We start from the raw sequence: 20,138 nt of genomic DNA, 5'->3' as shown, positions 1-20,138 counted from the left end.
TCATGCCTCTTAGGACATTTACATTTACATTCAATTATAAGACATGCTTATTCTTGTTAGATATCAGAACATAGCTATAGAACCCAATCTGGTCAATGTACCCTGAATCTGGATTTGTCCTTCTGCTTTGCTTTCATGATTTCCCAGATATAATCTGTAGTATGTGTCCAGCAATTGTGTTTAAAGTGGTTTCAGAAACATCTGGGAAAAGGCTGCTCTGTCAATATTTAGTATGTGCTTACTGGCATTTATTTACATGTTTTTCTGAATTCAAACAATCTTCCATTGATCATTGTTACATTTGTGTATAAAAGTACACTAAAACTGAAATAATGTTGTCTATAGCATTAGACTGTAGTCCGCCCCATTCTTTCAGGTTCTCAGATCCCAGGTCTTAGACAAAGATCTGTGTAAGTCAGTGAAAAGTCAACAGTATACATAACACTGTAGAGCACCGTAGCCAGGTCAGCCACAGTGAGTGTAAGACCATGTTGTTGAGCACACCCATAACCTCCAATTCTGCTACCATGGCAAGGCTGTGCACATACTCATTGGGATGTCCAGTGAAGGAGACTATTATCCTCAGAACACATCATTCTATCTCCTTAATCACTGAAGTTCATTTCTGCTGAAAGAACCATTCATGTTTACATCCAATGAACCCTTCCACAAATGTCTTATTAATTTTCCAATCAAAGTTCATGACCATCCAGCCAAAGCAATAGTTAGTTATAGGTAAGTCAGTACATGATCTCACCTTTGGCTAATTTTCTAAATACAATGTACAACCATGTACACTGCCTGAAGTTCTGCTCACTGTGAAGATTTCCCTTCAATACATTCCTTCAGAGTTGTGCAAGAAAGACACTGTAAAGATGCAGCTGTCTACTTCTGAGTAATGCTTGTATATTTGCAGAACCATCTACAAACCAAGACTTAGTCTTCTTCCCAACCAACCAATCATAAAGCACACACACACACACACACACACACACACACACACGAGGCCATTAGTGCATGCTTGGGAAGAAAAATCAATGTAGCAAGAGTAGGGACCATATGTATACTGGCTACTTCTTCATGAAACATGTCTTCAGAACCAGCTCAGGCACACATGCATACCACCCCCGTTACATTATTACAAGTTTACAATGATCAACTCTCATTCTTCAAGATCCACCCCAATTTTGCATAGGTCAGATAATATAACTAGAGGGAGGTATGGAGGGAACCACCCACACCTACATTTTCCAAGTCTTTGATGGTGTCAATAATATGCAATATGTATGGAGTAAAGGGTCCAGGATTCAAAGGCAGAAGGGGCATGGCACCACTCACCATCACTAAGATCTCACTAGCAAGGCTGTTGTTCCCTATACCTCCCAATAATAAGGCACATTGTTTATCATTCACTATTTTCCCTAGTAATCACAGCTCTAATAGCTTCCATTTAGCCATTTCCAACCATCATAACCCTCATCCTACAGGTCAGGGAAAACATGGAGATTGTGCCAATACCCAAGTATAATTATCCCAATTACAAATTCTGTGCTTGGAAAAATAACTGCAGAATGACTTCTTGGACCTAGTATGAATTGCATGTTGGCTGAAATTCCAGTGATCGCCTGCCCCCCACCCAACATAAGCATTTACTTTAATAGGAGGGCCACACACTATTTGGGATCACCCATAATGACCAAATCCAGCCCATGTCCAATAGGACCTGTGGGGTCTGGTTATGTCCTATTTCACAAGGAACAGCTACCCAGGTAAAGGACTAAAGGTCCCTATGGGGAAGAATCTGAGAAAGATTAACAGAGGGCTGAAGAGATGGCTCAGCACCTATAAGCACTTGTTCTTCCAAAGAACCTAAGTTTGGTCTTCAGAATCTACACTGGATGGCTCAGAACCCACTATAACTCCAACTCTAGTGATTCTGAAGCCCTCTTCTAGCTTCTGTGGGTGTATTTACTCACATGTACATACCCATGTACATATACAGAAATGTAAAATTGCAGGGGACCCAAGAGGACCTGGCCTCCTGCCTCAGTCAAGTCTCAGTCTCAGTCAAGAGTGCCTTTGACTACAAATCAAGGTATATATGCTGTAGTTTAGACAGACTTACCGGGCTTCCTATTTCATTTCTGGGAACACTTTGAGAATATGCCTGCACTTCAGCTCTGAGTAACACAATTTTGATCATTGCTTTGCCAATCTTGTCATCAGATAAGCACACTCACTTTGCCCTTTGCAATTTAGTATTTACACTTGATACTTGCTGCTCTAGTATCCCATTAAACCCACTGAATTCAGGTTTTCAAATTGAGCTGCTCCACCCGCTACTGTAAGACCTAGCATGCAGACATGGGCAATTGATGAGCTCTTCATATACGCTGATGCTCCTGACATTTGTATCTTGTACTATGAGTGAAAGGCACTATTCTCAACCTGAACACTGAAAATAGGCTTTACATGGTACATCATTCCAATTTATTGAGTCTGTGGATTTCTTCATCAGTATTAATTTTTGATATATCAGGCATTACTGGTTCATTTACAGAAGGCAATCTTTTGACCCAGAATTCAGCCCCAAAATTGAATAAATTTTAAGAAATTTTCCTGTGTTTGCCTACATGTATGTATACGTACCACATATGTGGAGGTGCGTATTGAAGCCAGATGATGACATTAGAGCCCCTGGAACTATAGGCAGTTGTAAGCTGCGACTTGGGGACTGGGAACTGAACCTATGTTCTCCAAAGAACAGCAAGTGCTCTTAGTCAGTGAACAATCTCTACAGCCCACTCACCTATACCTTTTGAATATATAATCTGCAGCACTAAGACCAGGATTTCTGCACTAGTTGTCTGATCTAGTTTTGTTTCTCCCACCATTATAACACACCAATATCCATACACGTTCAAAACACATCTCTTTGTATGAATCCGAAAACCCAAGTCCTCAAGACCACACAGATCACCATGTGTACCTCACCTCTGGGGTCTTGATGATACTTGAGTCTGTGTCAGCATTGTCTTACCTGGCATTTCCTTTAGGAAATGTCTTTGCAATTTCCTTAGATCACATGGAATAAACTTCTTCTGGGAAAAGTAGAAATGCCAATACTGATAGCAAGGTGTAGGAATAAGGATGTATTTGTTACTTTGGGTTGGGTACTATAACCCAGAAATAAAGAAACATAGCATTATCTGGATTCAGTGGATCTCCCCCCCCCCCCCCCCCCCCCGCGCAAAAAAAAGTACACTGATGTTTCTGGTGGCACATACCTTTAATCTCGGCACTAGGGAGGCAGAAGCAAGTGGATCTCTGTTAAGTTCAAAGCCAACCTTTTCTATACAATGAGTCCCAGAACACAGTTTAAAAAAAAAAAAGAGGGAGAATTAGAGAGGTTAGAGAGGGAATAGGATTTAACCAACATATTGTATACATACATGAAAGCCCTCAAATTATGCCCAGGGGTGGGGAGGTGTCCAGGATGTGATATATACGTTATTTCAAAGAAATGAGTAAGACACACAGCAGTAATACTGAGAGTATATGTAGATTTACTGAACTTGAGAATAACAGCATAGAATACATTCCACAGAATAGGAGCGGACTCAAGTGTGTACCTCTGTTTGAATCCATAAATTTTCATTTAAAAAGGAGAGTTCATTAAAAGGGCAGACCTATCTTCTAGTGATTATAGGGAATGATTTCCTATGTTAGCTAGAAAAGTTTCTATAACCTCAAGATGGTCCCCAAAGTTCAAGTGCTGGCCTTTCTTGGTTGTTGGGCTCTAGAGATAAGTTACTGTGGCTCACAGTCATTCTTTTCTGGCCTTCTTCCTGCAATACTTCTCTCTGAGATACATGATGTCCACAAACTTTTATGGGAGGCTGAAGGGCAGGAGATATCATCTTTGGTAACTGCTTCCAGGTGGTGGGGTTCTATAGTCCCTGTGGCCCCTGAAGGCTATACTACATTGTTTAAAGACTCATCACTATTTTGAGTCCTTATGTGTGTTTTATGTGAATTAGGGATAAGCATTTTATCACATTGTTCACATGCAGAAGGTTTGGTGCTGGTGTAAGTTCTTTCATGCATTTGAAGGAAACAGGGATAAAGGAAGTAGATATTGTTGACACTTATAGGGGTTTTCCACAGCATGAACAGACTGATGTCTCTTAAAGGAACTTTGTCGGCTGAAGGATCTGCCACATTGTATGCACTGATACGGTTTCTCTCCAGTATGTCTTCTTTCATGTAATCGAAGGTAAGAGTGATGCCTAAAAGCTTTACCACATTCTTTACATTCATAGGGTTTCTCTCCAGTGTGGCTTCTTTCATGAAACTGAAGATAACTCTGACGTGTAAAGGCTTTACCACAGTGTTTACATTCATAGGGTTTTTCTCCCGTATGAGTTCTTTCATGTAATCGTATGGAAGAATGGTATCTAAAGGCTTTCCCACATAGTTTACATTCATAAGGCTTTTCACCTGTATGAGTTCTTTCATGCATTTGAAGTAAAGAGGGGTAAATGAAAGACTTACCACATTCTTTACAATTATAAAATGTTTCTCCATGCATTATTTTATGTCTATGATAGGAACTCTGAGATTTGAAAACTATATCACATTGTTTACATTCATAGTGTTTTTCTCCAGTATGAACTTTTTCATGTAATCGCAGGTGAGTAAGTCTGCTAAAAGCTGTACCACAGTGTTTACATTCATAAGGTTTTTCTCCAGTATGAATTCTTTCATGTGACTGAAGGGCATTGAGACATCTAAAGGCCTTACTACACTGTTGACACTTATATGGTCTTTCTTCAATATGAATTTTCTGATGTCTTTGAAGAGAATTGAAAGAACTCAAAGTTTTACCACATTGGTTACATTCATAACATTTTCGTACAGTTTGGCTTCCTCCACACTCCTTGTATTCATAGTTGTGATGTCCATTGTAAGTGAGGTGATATAGTCCATAGGATTTTAAACATACCTCACACTCAGAAGGTCCATTCACAGTGTGAGTTTCCGTGTATCCTTCTATCCTTGTAAGACAATTAGAGTCCTGTGGCTTCTCTTCACAATCCTCAGGTTCATACTGTGTATATTCAGAGTGAGATATGATGTGCCTATTAAAATGAAATAAATGACACGTGAAAATTTCTCCACACACATTGCTGCTCATACTGAGATTGGTATATGGATAAGGCTGCTCCACCCTGACCACCTTCTTCAGCATCAGAGTATCTGTAAAAATAACTACTGTGAGAAATGACAAGCCCATCAGTGATAGTTGATTTACTACTGTTTGCCTATTAGACCAACTTTCTACCCAAAAAAAGAAAAACAGACAAACAAAATGTGTGCTTTCACACAAAGTATCTGAAAATAAATGGACTGATGGTTCTGCAATATGGTTCCCATAGGCCCATGATCAAATTAGTAGAGTTTGTTAATGCAGGGACCCAGAACTGGTTCTAGGTTAAAGATTAAACAAAAAAATACTTTGGGTGAAAATTCTCTACTGATAAATAAATTTAAAGCTGGGATTATTTGTTTTGTTAACTTGTTAAATTTTCATGGCACAGCAGCTGAAGAAAAGGCTCAGTGGTTAAGAGAACTGGCTGTTCTTCCAGGGAACCCTGATTCAATTCCCAGCACCAACATGGTGGGTAACAACCAGCTATAAATCCAGTTCCAAAGGATCTGATGCCCTCTTCTGGTTTCCAAGGGCGCAGTATGCATGTAGTGCACCAGACAAACACACACAAAAAAAACACCCATATACAGAAAATAAAAATAAATAAATCTTGCCAGGCAATGGTGGTGCATGCCTTTAATTCCAACACTCAGGAGGCAAAGGCAGGTGGATCTCTGTGAGCTGAAGGTGAGCATGGACTACAAAAGTAAGTTCCAGGACAGCCAGGGCTACACAGAGAAACCCTGTATTGAAAAAACAAAAAAAAATTAAATAAATATTTTTTAAAAATCTTAAAAAAAAATTTTACAGCACATTAAAATTTCTTCAAGGAATATTTGCTTGCACTTCTGAATGCAAATTACCTTATATTTACTTCAGGATCTTCATAATGTTCTTCAATTTTCTGGTCTTCACATTCATATCCTAAAATATTGTCACAGAAAATGTGTGATTAAATTATTAGAATGTACATTGTAACTACACCTAATTTCTTCACCACATTCTTCCCTTTCCACATCCAAATCACTGTGACCATCAATAACCAGAAACACCTGCTCTCTAATTACAGAGTGAAGGTAAGATGATAGCCTCACCTATGGCAGTGAAGTTCCTGCAGGTCTCCAGCATCACATCTCCATACAGAATCTTCTGAGAAGGATCTAGCAAATCCCACTCTTCCTGGGTGAAGTTCACGGCCAGATCCTCAAAGCTCACCAGATCCTAAAACATACCATATTTGTATATAAGTGTGGATTTGTCCATGTCTGACAGTACGACAACATAACTGTGGTTCCCACACACTCACTCCATAACACAGGAGTTCTAGTAAAACCATTGAGTGATGTTCAGAGACAGCAGACAGATCACTCTCCTCATTACTGCGCCCAGGAGGAGAGGCATTGCTTCCCCACCCCATTCCCTTTCTCCAGCCATCTCCACTTCTTGTCCCAGGCACACCCTATCATCCGATACATACAACAGCATTAATATTAGGGCTCAGGAGCCTGGCTGTCCTTGGAAATTCATGCTCAGAGTTTAAGCTTCTTCCTCCACATTCCTAACATTCAAAGAAATTTCTAAAAACAAGGTTAAGAAAAAAAGAAAAAGACATGGAGTTCCATGAATACATACAAGTAATAGACTCTCTGGAACAAGTACTCTGGAAATATTCTTAAGAATATGGCAAAGTATAGCCGACAACAAACAAAAAAAGCAAACCCTAGAGAAGAGAGAACTGATTTTCTGAAGTACTCCATAATCATATACACTCTTTAAGATAAGCATTTAGTGTATGTGCATTTATTCACATGGGCACACACAGCACTGTGAATGTGGGAGTCAGTTTGCTCCTTCTACCACGTGGGCCCCAGGGATTGAACTCAGGTTATCAGGCTCAGTGGCAGTTGTGTTGACCTATTGAGCCATAGCACTGACCCAAATGTGTGGTGGAATACCAAGATGTGTTACATTTGTTTATGCTGTGGAATATTTGTACAAATTTAAAGTTATTTTTGTACACTGTATATATGTGTTTACTCCTGTTTAAGGCATTGTACCTATGCAGTTCATTTGAAAACATAAGGTAGCCAGGTAGTGGTGGCACACGCCTTTAATCCCAGCACTCAGGAGGCAGAGGCAGACGGATCTCTGAGTTCGAGGCCAGCCTGGGCTACAGAGTGAGTTCCAGGAAAGGCGCAAAGCTACACAGAGAAACCCTGTCTCAAAAAAACAAAATTAATTAATTAAAAAGAAATAAAAATAAAAACATAAGGTAAAGTTCTAGTTTCTGAAGGCTATTATTATTATTATGAACTATTTAGGATAATTAAGAAACACAGGTTAGTAGTTAGTCATCTATAACAATCAAATTTATAGCTATGTTAGGCTTATTTTCAAGATCATACAGAGATATATTTTAGATAAATGGTCTTCAAACACTTCAAAGACCTACAGAATATGGCATTTAAAATGTCTTGTTAACTTAAGGCTTTTCATGACAATGAGAACATCTGTTCCTGGCACATCAATTTACTTCACAAAAGGATGATGGGCATCAAAAAACTACATAGGAGCTTGCCTTCAATGTGGCAAGGTTAGCATTTGGGCAAGAAACTGCTTTTGCCTTCACTGCTGTAAAAACTGGACATGGATGACCCACAGGAAAGTGACTGCTGAATTTTGCACAACATGGGACAGTCCTTCAGGGTTCCTGCTTCATAGAAGTGTCTGCCCAGACATTCTGCAGGAGAGAGAAAAGAGACTGACAAACTTTGCCAATACAAGATAGGACAGTCCTTCAAATTTCCTGCTTCACTGAGAAGTTTGCCAGATATTCTGGGCCTGTAAGCTGAAGATGGACATCCCAAAGAGGAACTCTGGATGACTGTCCAGACAGCAAAATGCCTCTGTTGTTAAATAATACTACATCCTTCTGGGGGTCTTTGATGGAGTTAAAGACTAAATAATTAGTTATAATTTTCCTTAGTTATTAGTAAATTAGGTATAAAACTTTGGAATTACTAAGATAGATAATGGAGTATTTTCTTTGAATTTGCTAAATACAAATAAATGGACTGAATATTGTAAATGTAATTCTTACTTGATAACCATTTTTGTTGTGTACAGTTTTACTATGTTAAAGTTAAAACCTTTCATTTTTATTTAGACAAAAAGGGGGAAATGTGGAATATTATTTTAAGATGTGTTACATTTGTTTATGCTGTGGAATATTTGTTTAATGATGCAAAGAAGTGTTGCAGTCTTTTATGTTGCATTTGTTTAACTCTGTGAAGCTGTGTTACTTTGCTTGTCTAAAACACCTGACTGGTCTAATAAAGAGCTGAATGGCCAATAGCAAGGCAGGAGAAAGAATAGGTGGGGCTGGCAGGCAGTGAGAATAAATAGGAGATGAAATCTGGGAGAGATCAAGGAGGGAGAAAAAGGGACCAGCCACCCAGCTATACAGCCAGACATGAAATAAGAAGGAAAGAAAAAATATACAGAAATAGAGAAAATTAAACCCAGAAGCAAAAGATAGATGGGATAATTTAAGTTAAGAAAAGCTGGCTAAAAATAAGCCAAGCTAAGGCTGGGCATTCATAAGAAAGAATAAGCCTCCATGTGTGATTATCTGGGAGCTGGGTGGCAGCCCCCCAACCCCCAACCCCGCCCCAAAGAGCCAAGAGAGTAAAAAGAGTTTTAAAAAAAAAAAGTTCACACATTTTGAGGTTTGTTTTTTGTTTTTTTGGTTTTTTTTCTTTTTTTTTTTTTGAGGCAGGGTCTCTTAGTATGTAGCCTTGCATGCTGGCCTGGAGCTTGCTATGTAGACCAAGCTGGCCTCAAACTCATAAAAATCAACCTGCCTCAGCATCCCAAGTGCTGGGAATAAAGGCATGTAACATCAGGCCAGCAATGCTCACCTTTAACAACCAAAAAATACAGAAAGAATGCAGAGAAATACAAATGTGACAAATGGAATGGGGGGGGGGGGACTTAATGTAAGTCATCTCTGAGAATTATAAGTAACCACACAATCTAAACAGTGCCACCAGCTAGAGATCAAGTATCCTACACATGAACCTAAAGGGGTAATTCAATCACATTCAAATGATGAAAATCATAAAAGAATACTGTAAGCAACCCCATGGTCACAAATTTAGTAACTTATATGAAATTAACTATCGGGGACTAAGGGGGCCCAGCCCCTCGATAGTCCCCTCCCAGGGTCCGGGAAGAATCTACAACCAGCTGATAATTAATCTTTGATGAGGAGAAATGAATCTATGTACACGAAACTCCTTAGTCCATATACTTTATTATTCTGTGTCAGTTACAAGCTTATATTCTGCTCTCATATTTAGGTCTTTTCTTGCCTGATTTCTCTCTACACTTGTCCGCGGTCCCCTCTGGATTCTATCTTAATTCCTTCATCTTGTTCTGCCCCTTCTAGGTTCTCATCCATCTTGTTCCTTCCCATATCATCTTTTCTCCCATCTCTTTCTCTCTCCTCATCTCGTTCTTCCTCATCTTGTTGTTCCCCATCTGGCTCATCCTCATCTTCCATCTCGTTCCTCTGGTACTCTCTTCTAGCCCTTCAATCTAGTTCTTCCCCATCTCAGTTTGTTCCTCTCAAGTTCTTACCCATCTAGTTCTTCCATTCTCTTTTCTCTTCTCCGAACCCCTGTGCCCTGGAAGTCCTGGTATATAAAGCCAGGCTTCCAGGGTCAAATGGAAGGGTGATAAGAATCACATAGGGAGGCAGTAACCATTAATTATCATTTGCAACCCCAAAGGGAAGTGACCAATGGGGAAATGAATTAACTAAAGGCTGAATTCAGGTAATATCTAAGAAGAGGGCTCTTATGTGCTCAACTATAATCTTAAACGTGATTGGTAGAAAATGTTAAGAATCTATAAGTTGCTAGGTCAATGGGAGAAAGTAAAACTGTCTTCTTTTTTCCTGTGGCTCCTATCTGTCCAAGCTATCTGCCGTTTTTCTGCAGGGTGGGGGAAAGTGTGCTCAGTCGCTAGGCAACCTGTGTACAGCTGGATGCCTCTGGTGATAGTTAAAGGGAGATCTGGAACTGGAGGTAAGGTTTGGGAAAGGAGGAAGTAACGCTTAATTGGCACATCCGCCAGGCCTTCTCAAACAGGTAGCCTGGATGGTTAAGTCTGTTCTTAGAGAATACAGAGGTATCTCTGATAAAGTACTCTCCTCCATCTGGGGATGGACCTGGCCGGATGCTGCTAATGATGATAATTACAGGGAGGCTTGAACTGGGCTTCTGGCTGAGCATAGCTGTCAGTGCAGGAGGTTATCTAAATATTCCTAGAAGTGGTTAGGTAAGGAGTTAGCAGTCTATAAAGTTAGTAAGGCTGTAAGAAAGAGGGGTCCGAGCTGAATTGTGTAAAGCTATTACTTAACGTCCACCTGACCTAGGTGGTGTCTCCTTGTGGAATTTACCAGGAGACTTGCATGTGGACTGTTATTACTGCTAGTCCTTGAAAGTGGCCAAGGGAGATATCTGATTCTAGAGAAAGCCTTTCCCGAGGCTGTTCTCCAAATACCTGGAATGTGTATGTCCAGAGAGTGATCAGTCCACACTGTTAGCCCTTCTTAGGGACAAGTCAATTGGGAAAACTGTGAAGGCACACATGATTTTCATAACAGAATACAGCTGATATATAACAAGCCAAGTAACACCAAAAACTCCTTGGGATTTGGCTTCCTCTGGAGGAATTCCCTGATTCCTCCAGGTAGTGACTTTGCCATAACCAGCTGAGTTCTTATGATATATTCCTGCGGCCTGCAGCAATTAACAAATTCTTTGAAATGAGCAATCTAGCCTAAAAGTCATAAAGGAATAAATGGAGAAAATTATTGGACTCCACATAGAGTACCTTAGATAAAACAGGCAAGTTATTTGAAGACTCTATCAAGAAAAGCGATTAAACAATATAACTATGTACATGCACATGTAGGAAAGAAATTAAATCAATATTTAATATTTGCAAACAGGACAAGGGCTCCCTGTGTAATTACTAACAGCTGCCATGAGATCTCCTGGATAACTCCTTTTTCTTCTCTTTAAAATGCTGGCTGGAGCCTAAATGTCCAGGCTGGTATTTTGGGCCTATCTGCCATGGGACTGATAAGCCAATTTAACTCATGTGGCATTGCTTTCTCTTCTCTTACCTATCTCCACTTCTTGGCAGCTGCCAGAGCTTACAGCTTGCCAGTCCTGAGGGTTTGCTTTCAATTCATAAAACCGTCCTTAAGCTTCCTTTTGAGACAGTTCTCAAATTCTTTTAAATTAAATTAATTTGATGTGTAAAATTAAATAGAGAATGATGATTTAAAATAATGTGTAAGGTATGCATAAGAAAAATAGGAGGATATAGTTAGCTATCTGAATCAATCAGGGTTCTCTTGAGGCTGAACTAAAAGAACAAATAACAAGGAGAGTTTATTAGATTACCTTATTTAATTGACAGCTTACCTGATCTGGCCTGCACAGTCCAACAATGGCTGTCTCCATGATGGAGAGGCTCCATCCACGATGACTAGAAGCCTCAGGAGCTTCAATCAGGTGCCAAAGGCCCAGAGCACACCTGGACAGCTTCTGCTCTTCAGTCCACACTGGAAGGCCCAAGAAGCTGGGTTCCAACGTCAGTGAAGGATGTGGTGGCGGCGGAACAGCAGCAGCAGTAGCAGCAGCAATGGACAGATGCACTCACCAGCGAGAAGTGAAGGCAGGCAGGAAAACAACACTGCTTCTTCTTTGGACTTCTCTCTACTGAGGTCACACTCAAAGTGCCACCCACTATACGAAAGGGTCTTCTCGCCTCAGTTAGTCCTTCCTGAAAACCCCTGGCAGACCTGCACAGAGACAGGCCTCTTAGTTGATTCCAGAGCCAATCAAGTCAACTGAAGATCAGCCATCACACAAGCAATCAGCAATATTCAGGACCTGTGTTCCCACTGAGTATGCTCCCTCACACTCCACCCTCACAACCTCCGGATCCATCTGTCTCCACCCACAGGCTCCTCTCAGACTAGTCTTACCTGTAACTAGATGTGTCTTGAGCTCCATTAGCAGCATCCTGCATTTTCTTCCCTATCACACTGCTGGCCAAATCCTAGCACACAGCCTGCTTCGAGCTCTGCTAAAGTCCCTGGGCTCAGAAGGGTGACCTGAGTGGGACCTCCCTAGGCTGAGGCCCAAGCTCACTAAAGCCACATATGGTAAAAGTTTCCAATCTGAGGTTTAGAAGTGGCTAGCTCTGGTATTTTAGTTCTTTGTTTTTTGTTTTTGTTTTTGTTTTTCAGGATGAGGGGGTTGTTTTGTTTTGGTTATGGTTTTTCGAGATAGGGTTTCTCTGTGTAGCCCTGGCTGTCCTGGAACTCACTCTGTAGACCAGGCTAGCCTCAAACTCAGAGATCAACCTGCCTCTGCCTCCTGAGTGCTAGGATTAAAGGTGTGCACTATCATGCCCAGCGGTTAGCTCTGTTTTTATTGTTCTGAGCTTTTCCAGCAATACTTTATTACGTGTATCATCAGGCATGTACACCTTTCAAAGAGCCCCTCTGAAGCCCAGTGACTATGCTCTATCTTTATCTTTCTATTGTCCATGTTCTCACCATGCTCTTGTCATATCGCTCAAGTGTTTTATTTATAAAGATTGCACAATGTACCAAAGAAAATCAAGTAATACAGCCACAAAAATCAAGAAGTAAAATGACAAAGGGAAAAAAATCTGAAAAATTAAAATGGGAAAAAAAAATAAGGAAGATCCAAACAGTTAAGTTCATACTTACTATTCCAGCATTTTGGGAGCAGCAGCAAGAGTTGGGAGTTCAAGGCCATCCTTACTTACCCAAGGGTCTCCCTCAATATAATAAAGAAATTAACTAAACCAAATCAAAAACTTACGTACCACAACCAAGTAGAAATTAAGACAGGTATGCAAAACCAATTAAAACGTCAAAATTCAGTTTGTGGATAAAGTTCAATGGCAGAGCACACAAGGACCAGAGTTCAATTCCCAACACTCATCCCATTCCCCCCAAAAAGTTAAAAATCAGTGTAATCTATCATCAACAAGTAAATAACAAAAATCCTATGATCAGGCTGGGGAGATGGCTCAGGGGTTAAAAGCACTGCCTGCTCTTCCAGAAGATCCAGGTTCAATTCCCAGCACCATAGTGGCTCTCAATCATTTGTAACTCCAGTTCCAGGGGATACAACACCCTCCTCTGTAGTCAGACTTTCTTTGTACCACCAGTTCTCAAATAATGACGTGGAGATTTCTTATTAATCAGGAAAGCTTGGCCTTAGCTTAGGCTTTTTTCCAACTAGCTCTTATAACTTGAACTAACCCATTATATTAATCTACATTCTGCCATGTGCATCTCACTGGCTTAGTTCCAAGCACCTCAGATTCTTCCCAAGTTCCTCTCTCTCCCCGGAAGTCCCACCTATTCTCTCTTGCCTACCTATTGGCCATTCAGCTCTTTATTAAATCAATCAGAAGGCACCTTAGGTAGAGACCTATCTTCACAGTGAACAAAACAATTATCCCACAACACTCCTCTGTCCTCCACAGGCACCAAGCATGTATATGGTACACAGACATAAATGCAGGCAGATAAATATATAATATAGAAATAAATTTAAATTATATGATCATACAAATAGTTGGGCGGTGGGGGATGAGGGCGACTGTATGTCAACAAAAGGGGAAAGGAGCTTTTACAGAAGAAATAAAAAAGAAAATCTCAAAAACCAACAAAAATTCAAGAAACTAATGAGATACTATAGCAAACATGTAGGATACATAATTCCATCCTATGCCTATACCTTGGCAATGAGCAATAGGATGTGAAAATAAAAAATAATGTTTGTAATATACAGTACTGTAAGAAATACACAAAGAACTACAGACATGCTGGGTATGGTACTGCACACACTTGGAAGGCACAGGCAGGCAGATTGCTTTGAGTTCCAGGACAGATTGGTCTACAAAATTCCAGGGTTCCAGGTCAGACACATCACACAGTGAGACCTTGTCTAAACAAAAAAAAAAGAAAGAAAGGAAAGAAAACAAAACAAAATGGGGAGGGGAAGCCTGCAGACATTAGCTACAAATTATTTTTTTAAAATAATTATGTATTTATATGGGTGTTTGTTTGCTCCACATTCGTGCCTGGTACCCATGAAGGCCAGAAGAGGGCTTCAGATCCCCTCAGACTGGAGTTTCAGATAGGTGTAAGCTACCATGTGGTCATTGGGAATGGAACTCCAGTCCTCTAGAAGAGCAGTGAGTTCTCAATCACTAAGCCATCTCTCCAGCTCCAAACTACAAATCACTAATGAAAACAATCTACTTAATAAAAAGAGTGCTTCTGCAGAATCCTGGATATCCATATCCAAGATATGTTCAGTGTTGAGATCAGGTTGTGCCCTGTTCCAGTTACTCCATGTTGTGAAAAACAGTGGCTTTCTTTCTAGGCAATGCCTTGCCCTGAAACTCCATTTGACTCCATTTTAAGAGAACAGAATGACTACAGCCCCTAGAGTAGATCCACAACAATACTACCTGTTCACTCAAATAGCAAAGACTGATAAACGGCTTATTCCCGGCAACAGAAAGGGAGCCACTCTATTAAGTTTATCAGGGTGAGTTGACCCTAGAGGGGCACATGAGTGTATTAAAAAACGCTATCAGGGAAACCAAGTCCAAGAACCTGCCAAACCAGGAAAGTATATAACTCCCTCTCCTGGCCTCATAAAGTGATGGACACCAAGCAGTAGGATGGCTGGCCCCAACCCAACCAACCTATCATCTCATACTTGGCATGTATGTGAAGAAGGGACAGGCAGGGAACTCTTGTCCCCGAGGTTTCAAATAAACTAGGTCCAACCTCTGTTAGCCCAGCCTCTCCACTGCCTATCCCTCCCAATCTTGACCTGGACCTGAACCCAGTTGCCTGTTCTCAAAGCCTGGTTCCACCTTCTATCTAGCAACTAGAACTCTGTAGCAAGGCTGACAAAACTGAGTCCTCCCTGGAGCATCCCAGTTTTGAGTTCCTTAGCACACCAATACAGGCTCTACCTGCATGTCTCTCAGCCCACTTCTGTGCCTTTTCTTTTACTTGTATTCATTTTATAAACTACATGTATGCATAGCTATACTGTGCTGTGTGATTTAAGAATATTACTAATTAAGACTGGAATAAACCTTCATTAGCCTTGTCCCAATTACCACAGTAAGTGGAATTATCTGAAATTGCTACTTTCAAAACCACTGTGCCTTTTGAATTTATTGTTATTCAAAAATATTCTGACACTATGGGAAAATACAAAGGTGTTCATCTATATCTAGCATACCACACTCGTGATAGGAAGTCTTAAAAATGTCAGTTCTCAGTTTAAACTAGAAGCTCAACACACTTCCAATAAAATCCTAAAAAAAGTATTTATCATAACAGGGAACATAAAAGGTGCGTGGAAAAGAAGAAAAGAAATGATGAACACAATACACAATACTGCAATGCTTCCTGACTACATTTCCCATCAGACTTCAGTACTCAAAACAGTGCACTATTTGGGGAAAAATATTAACAAACACATAAACAGAAATAAAGAAAAAAATATAATCAAAGTATATCTGACCGAAGAACAAACAGACGACGACAACAACAAAAATCAATGAGAAAAGTCTTTTCCACAGCTGTTTCTGAACACCTTTGCAAAGAAACTCACTGGACAAACTTTACAAATGTCGCAAAATTAACCGAAAAAGGATCCTATATCTGCGTTTGGAATGCAAAGTTCAGTACTTCTAGAAGACACCACAAAGAACCTCAGTCTAGCAAGGCTGCCTTCCAGCGCAGCACCAAAAGGCAGGACAGGCGCGACCGTGACGTCACACGCGCTAGGCTCCCCCGCCCCCCCCGCAGGGCGGGGCCTCCCGCTCAGCGCTGGCGCGGAAGAGAACCATCAAGGCGGAAGTACCCACAGGCCGCTGGGCAGGGCCCAGGTCGCTGGGCAGACGCCGTGTCCCCGCGCCCGCTCCCCCAGCCCCGGGGAGGACCCAGCACACCGGCTCCCGCGGCTCCGCCGGACGCTCCGCCCCGTCTGGGGACAGCGGCCCCGCGCTCACCATGGCGCGGCCGCCGAGCTCGTCCGCGCTCCCCTCCCAGCTCCGGGCAGCGGCACCCGCAGTGACCTCGCTCAGCCTTGGTGAAAAACCCTTAGCTAGCATGGCGGCCGGAAAGAACACTGCCCCCACCCCCTGCCTTCCAGAAGCTTCTGATTGGACAACCTGCCTGAAGGCTCTGGTTGGCTAAAACTGCTTTGCGTGAGCTGAGTGACAGGAACAGCTCCTCTAGGCGCTCCTTAGGCTGTGAGCTTTGAAAACATTGTCTTGTGTTGCGATGGCCAGCAAGGGGCAACATAGGCCCATGGCTCTTGTGTACTTGTAGGCGTGCCTTACTAAATAACCCTGGCCAGTGAAAATAGTTGCCAGTGTCAAGCCAATTTTTTCAGTGGAACAAGTCCACTGAAAAAAAACAACTAATTTTCGGTCCCGACATCTCAGGAAGTCATTGTGCCATAGCTTCTCCAGAATATTTTTGGTGAGTCTTTTTATATAGCCCACAAGAGCCTCAAACTTTTAATCCTCCTGCTTCAACCTGCTAAGTTCTGAGATCATAGGCCCTAAGCCATCATGCGTGGGCATAATTTTTTCTTGAACAGTCATTAGAGAACTTGAAACTTCTGGAATGTCCTCAGATACTCGAGTTCTTCACATGTAAAACTGGAGAAAAAATTTAAGAGTATGTAACTGAGGGGCTTAGAGAGATCTCAGCAGTTAAGAGCACTGGCTGCTCTTCCAGAAGACCCCAGTTCCATTCACAGCACCCACATAGAGAGAGGTTCACAACCTTCTGTAACTCCAGTTCCAAGAAATCCAATGCCTTCTTCTGGCCTCCATGGGCACCAACCACACATGTGGTACACAAACATGCAGGTAAATCACCAATATACATAAAATAAAAATAAATATTTCAAGTGTCTAGTTGAATAGCTAAGAATGTGGTTTGGTTGCATAGAACGCAGGAAGCCCTGGGTTCAATCCTCAAAATCACACAAACTAACTAACATGGCATTTGTCTGTAACCCCACCAGTGATGAAAATTAGAAAGTCATAAGTTCAAGGTCATTCTCCACTACATAGTGGTTTTGAGGCATGACCCCCTACCTCAAAAAAACAAGTCAAAAGCTGGGCATGGTTATACAAACCTTTAATCCCAGCAAATCCAGAGGCAGAAGCAGGCAGATCTCTGTGGGATCAAGGTCAGCCTGGTCTATACAGTGAGACCGTACCTCAAAAAAAAAAAAGAAAGAAAGAAGAAAAAAGGTATCCATCATTGAATGGTTCAGTGCATGGAATGGCACAAATACGTTACACATATACTCACATCGATCACAAATATTACATGTAAAATAAATAAATATTTAAACATTAGCCCTACAGCAACGACATCCAATGAGAGTGAGTTAAATGAAATACCAGAATGAGAACCCAAATAATGGTTGTAAGTATGTTCAAAGACACAAACAACTGAACAAAATGAGGAAGGTGATCGATAATATGAAAGAGGAACTCAACAAAGAGATAGAAAAACCAATCTGAAATGCAGAAATTAAAAAAAATTGTCAAATAAAAAGAACTATGGATAGCCTCATCAACTGACTGGATCAAGGAGAGAATTGAATATGTGAGCTTGAAAACAAGTGGAAGAATCGGAACAATCCAACAAGGACACAGATGAAGTAAGTAGTAGCTGCCAGCGAGAATTCCCAAATAGGCACAACACTGAAAAGAGCACATTTAAGGGTGACAGGCAAATGTTCTATGGCAGACTTTTCCTGTAGAGAGGTGACACACACACACCCTCGTCACCAGATGGGAGCCACAGAAGAGAAGGATTGCACCAAGTCCAACTTAGTGAACCAGTGAGTTTTTACTGGGGTCATTAACAGGAATGTAGGTGAGGGGTTGGTTGCAGGAACAAGAATGACTCAAAACAGCAACTCGTGAAATGACTCACAAAAACTGGGTCCACGGAGCTTCCTGCGCAACTGTAGGCAGCTTAATGGTCTGAGAGTTTCTCCTCTTGGCAGTTTGGTGGGTGGGTGTCTCCACCCCTGGCATTGTTTTCCACCTTCTATAAATCTGGGAAGGGACTTCACGAATCTTGCAAATATCCACTTTCCCAAATGTCTTAATTAGGGTCTCTATTGCTGTGTTGAAACACCATGACCAAAAAGCAAGTTGAGAAGAAAAGGGTTTATTTGGCTTACACTTCAACATTGCTGTTCATTATTGATTGAAGGAAGTCAGAACAGGAACTCAAACAGGGCAGGATCTCCAAGGCAGGAGCTGATGCAGAGATCTTGGAGGGGTGCTGCTTATGGGCTTGTTTTCCGTGGCTTGCTCAGCCTGCTTTACTATAGAACCCAGGATCACCAGCCCAGGCATGGCATCACCCACCATGGGTTGGTTCCTTCCCCATTGATCATTATATAAGAAAATGCCTTACAAATGGATCTCATGGAAGCATGTTTTTCAGATTTTTTTTCAGATGAGGCTCCTTCCTCTGATTACTCTAACTTGTGTCAAATTAACACACAAAACCAGCCAATACACCAGACACAGAGTGTTTATCTCCAGAGTCCCATGAACCTCCTCCTCCCTCAAGGATGGAATGTTTCCATTCAGAGGAAACTGCTATGTAACAGCATAGAAGAAGGGGAATAATTTCATTCTAAGATGAAATATTTTCACAAGAATAACGGGAAACTCCCCAGAGTTGGAGGAAGAGATGCCAATGTAGATAGAAGAGGTACTTACAACACTAAACAGACAAGACCAGAGAGAGCCTCCCCTCGTCATATACAAACAAAACACAAACACTCAGAATGAAGAAAGGATGGTGAAAACTGCAGAAGAGAAACGCCAAGTCACCTATCACTTTTCCTGGGGAGACACAACTCACCCCAGATAGAGAGCGCATGACACACCGAAGTATGGACACCACCAAAGTCCAACTGGGTGAACCAATGAGTTTTATTGGGTCACTTACAGGAATGTGGATGAGAGGTTACTAACAGGAACAGAAATGACTCAAAGACAGCTGCGTCACCAAAGCGCACCCCAGCATGAGTGACAGCTTACAGAGCTGGGAGCCTGGAGCACACTGCACAGCCTGCAGGCAGCTCAGCAGGTTCCTACTAGGAACATACTGCTGTTGTCTTGCTAAATGGAAACATCATCACAATGCATATATATGCATTGGTGCTTCTCTCAGGCTTAGCCAGAGGATTCCCCCTTCAGTGGTCAGCAGTCAATGCAGAGATTTGTAACTGTTCAAAGTGCTGCAAATATGTAACTACTGATTGCTTAGCCCAAAAACGGGATCTCTGGATCAACCTCCTACCTGCAAGACTCAAGAAATATCGTGGAAGAGGGGGAGGAAAGTAAGCGAGAGGTGGAGGATGAGGAGGGTTGCTACGAAAGGCATGAAGGAGGCATGGAGATTGCACTCAGGAACACACTGCAACCATGGTCACCTGCACATGATCAAGCCCCCAAGATCAGTCAGCATTTCAAAAAGCGGCACTAACTGGACTCAAGGGGAAAATAAAAATGACAGAACCCAAAGAGGGAGAGGGACATGATGGGACCCTGGAGGATGTGGGAGGGGACCAAGGGGAGAGGGACATGATGGGACCCTGGAGGATGTGGGAGGGGACCAAGGGGAGAGGGACATGATGGGAGCCTGGAGGATGTGGGAGGGGACCAAGGGGAGAGGGACATGATGGGACCCTGGAGGATGTGGGAGGGGACCAAGGGG

The 20,138-nt window shown here is 41.7% G+C and overlaps 1 protein-coding gene across 3 annotated transcripts; it reads right to left on the bottom strand.

The window, feature by feature from the left end:
- Window positions 1-3,546: 3,546 nt before the first annotated feature.
- Window positions 3,547-16,497, bottom strand: LOC128119318 (zinc finger protein 14-like). 3 transcript variants are annotated; one of them, XM_052752737.1, is made up of 5 exons: window positions 16,379-16,497; window positions 11,713-12,092; window positions 6,307-6,433; window positions 6,076-6,136; window positions 3,547-5,141 (listed from the first exon to the last, which is right to left on the bottom strand). In XM_052752737.1, the coding sequence occupies exons 2-5, from the start codon at window positions 11,749-11,751 to the stop codon at window positions 4,100-4,102; spliced, it is 1,269 nt and encodes a 422-aa protein (XP_052608697.1). In that variant the 5' UTR covers window positions 11,752-12,092; window positions 16,379-16,497; the 3' UTR covers window positions 3,547-4,099. The 3 variants fall into 3 exon arrangements, with proteins under 3 accessions (XP_052608697.1, XP_052608698.1, XP_052608699.1); XM_052752738.1 differs by lacking the exon at window positions 16,379-16,497 and adding an exon at window positions 16,235-16,364; XM_052752739.1 differs by lacking the exon at window positions 16,379-16,497 and adding an exon at window positions 13,032-16,218.
- Between the last annotated feature and the right edge of the window lie 3,641 nt (window positions 16,498-20,138).

This window comes from Peromyscus californicus, unplaced genomic scaffold (genome assembly GCF_007827085.1).
Source record: "Peromyscus californicus insignis strain IS unplaced genomic scaffold, ASM782708v3 Scaffold_23__1_contigs__length_62951481, whole genome shotgun sequence".
NCBI classification, from domain to species: domain Eukaryota; kingdom Metazoa; phylum Chordata; class Mammalia; order Rodentia; family Cricetidae; genus Peromyscus; species Peromyscus californicus.
Note: the sequence above shows the minus strand (reverse complement) of the source record. Positions and strands in the feature narration are given on the sequence as shown.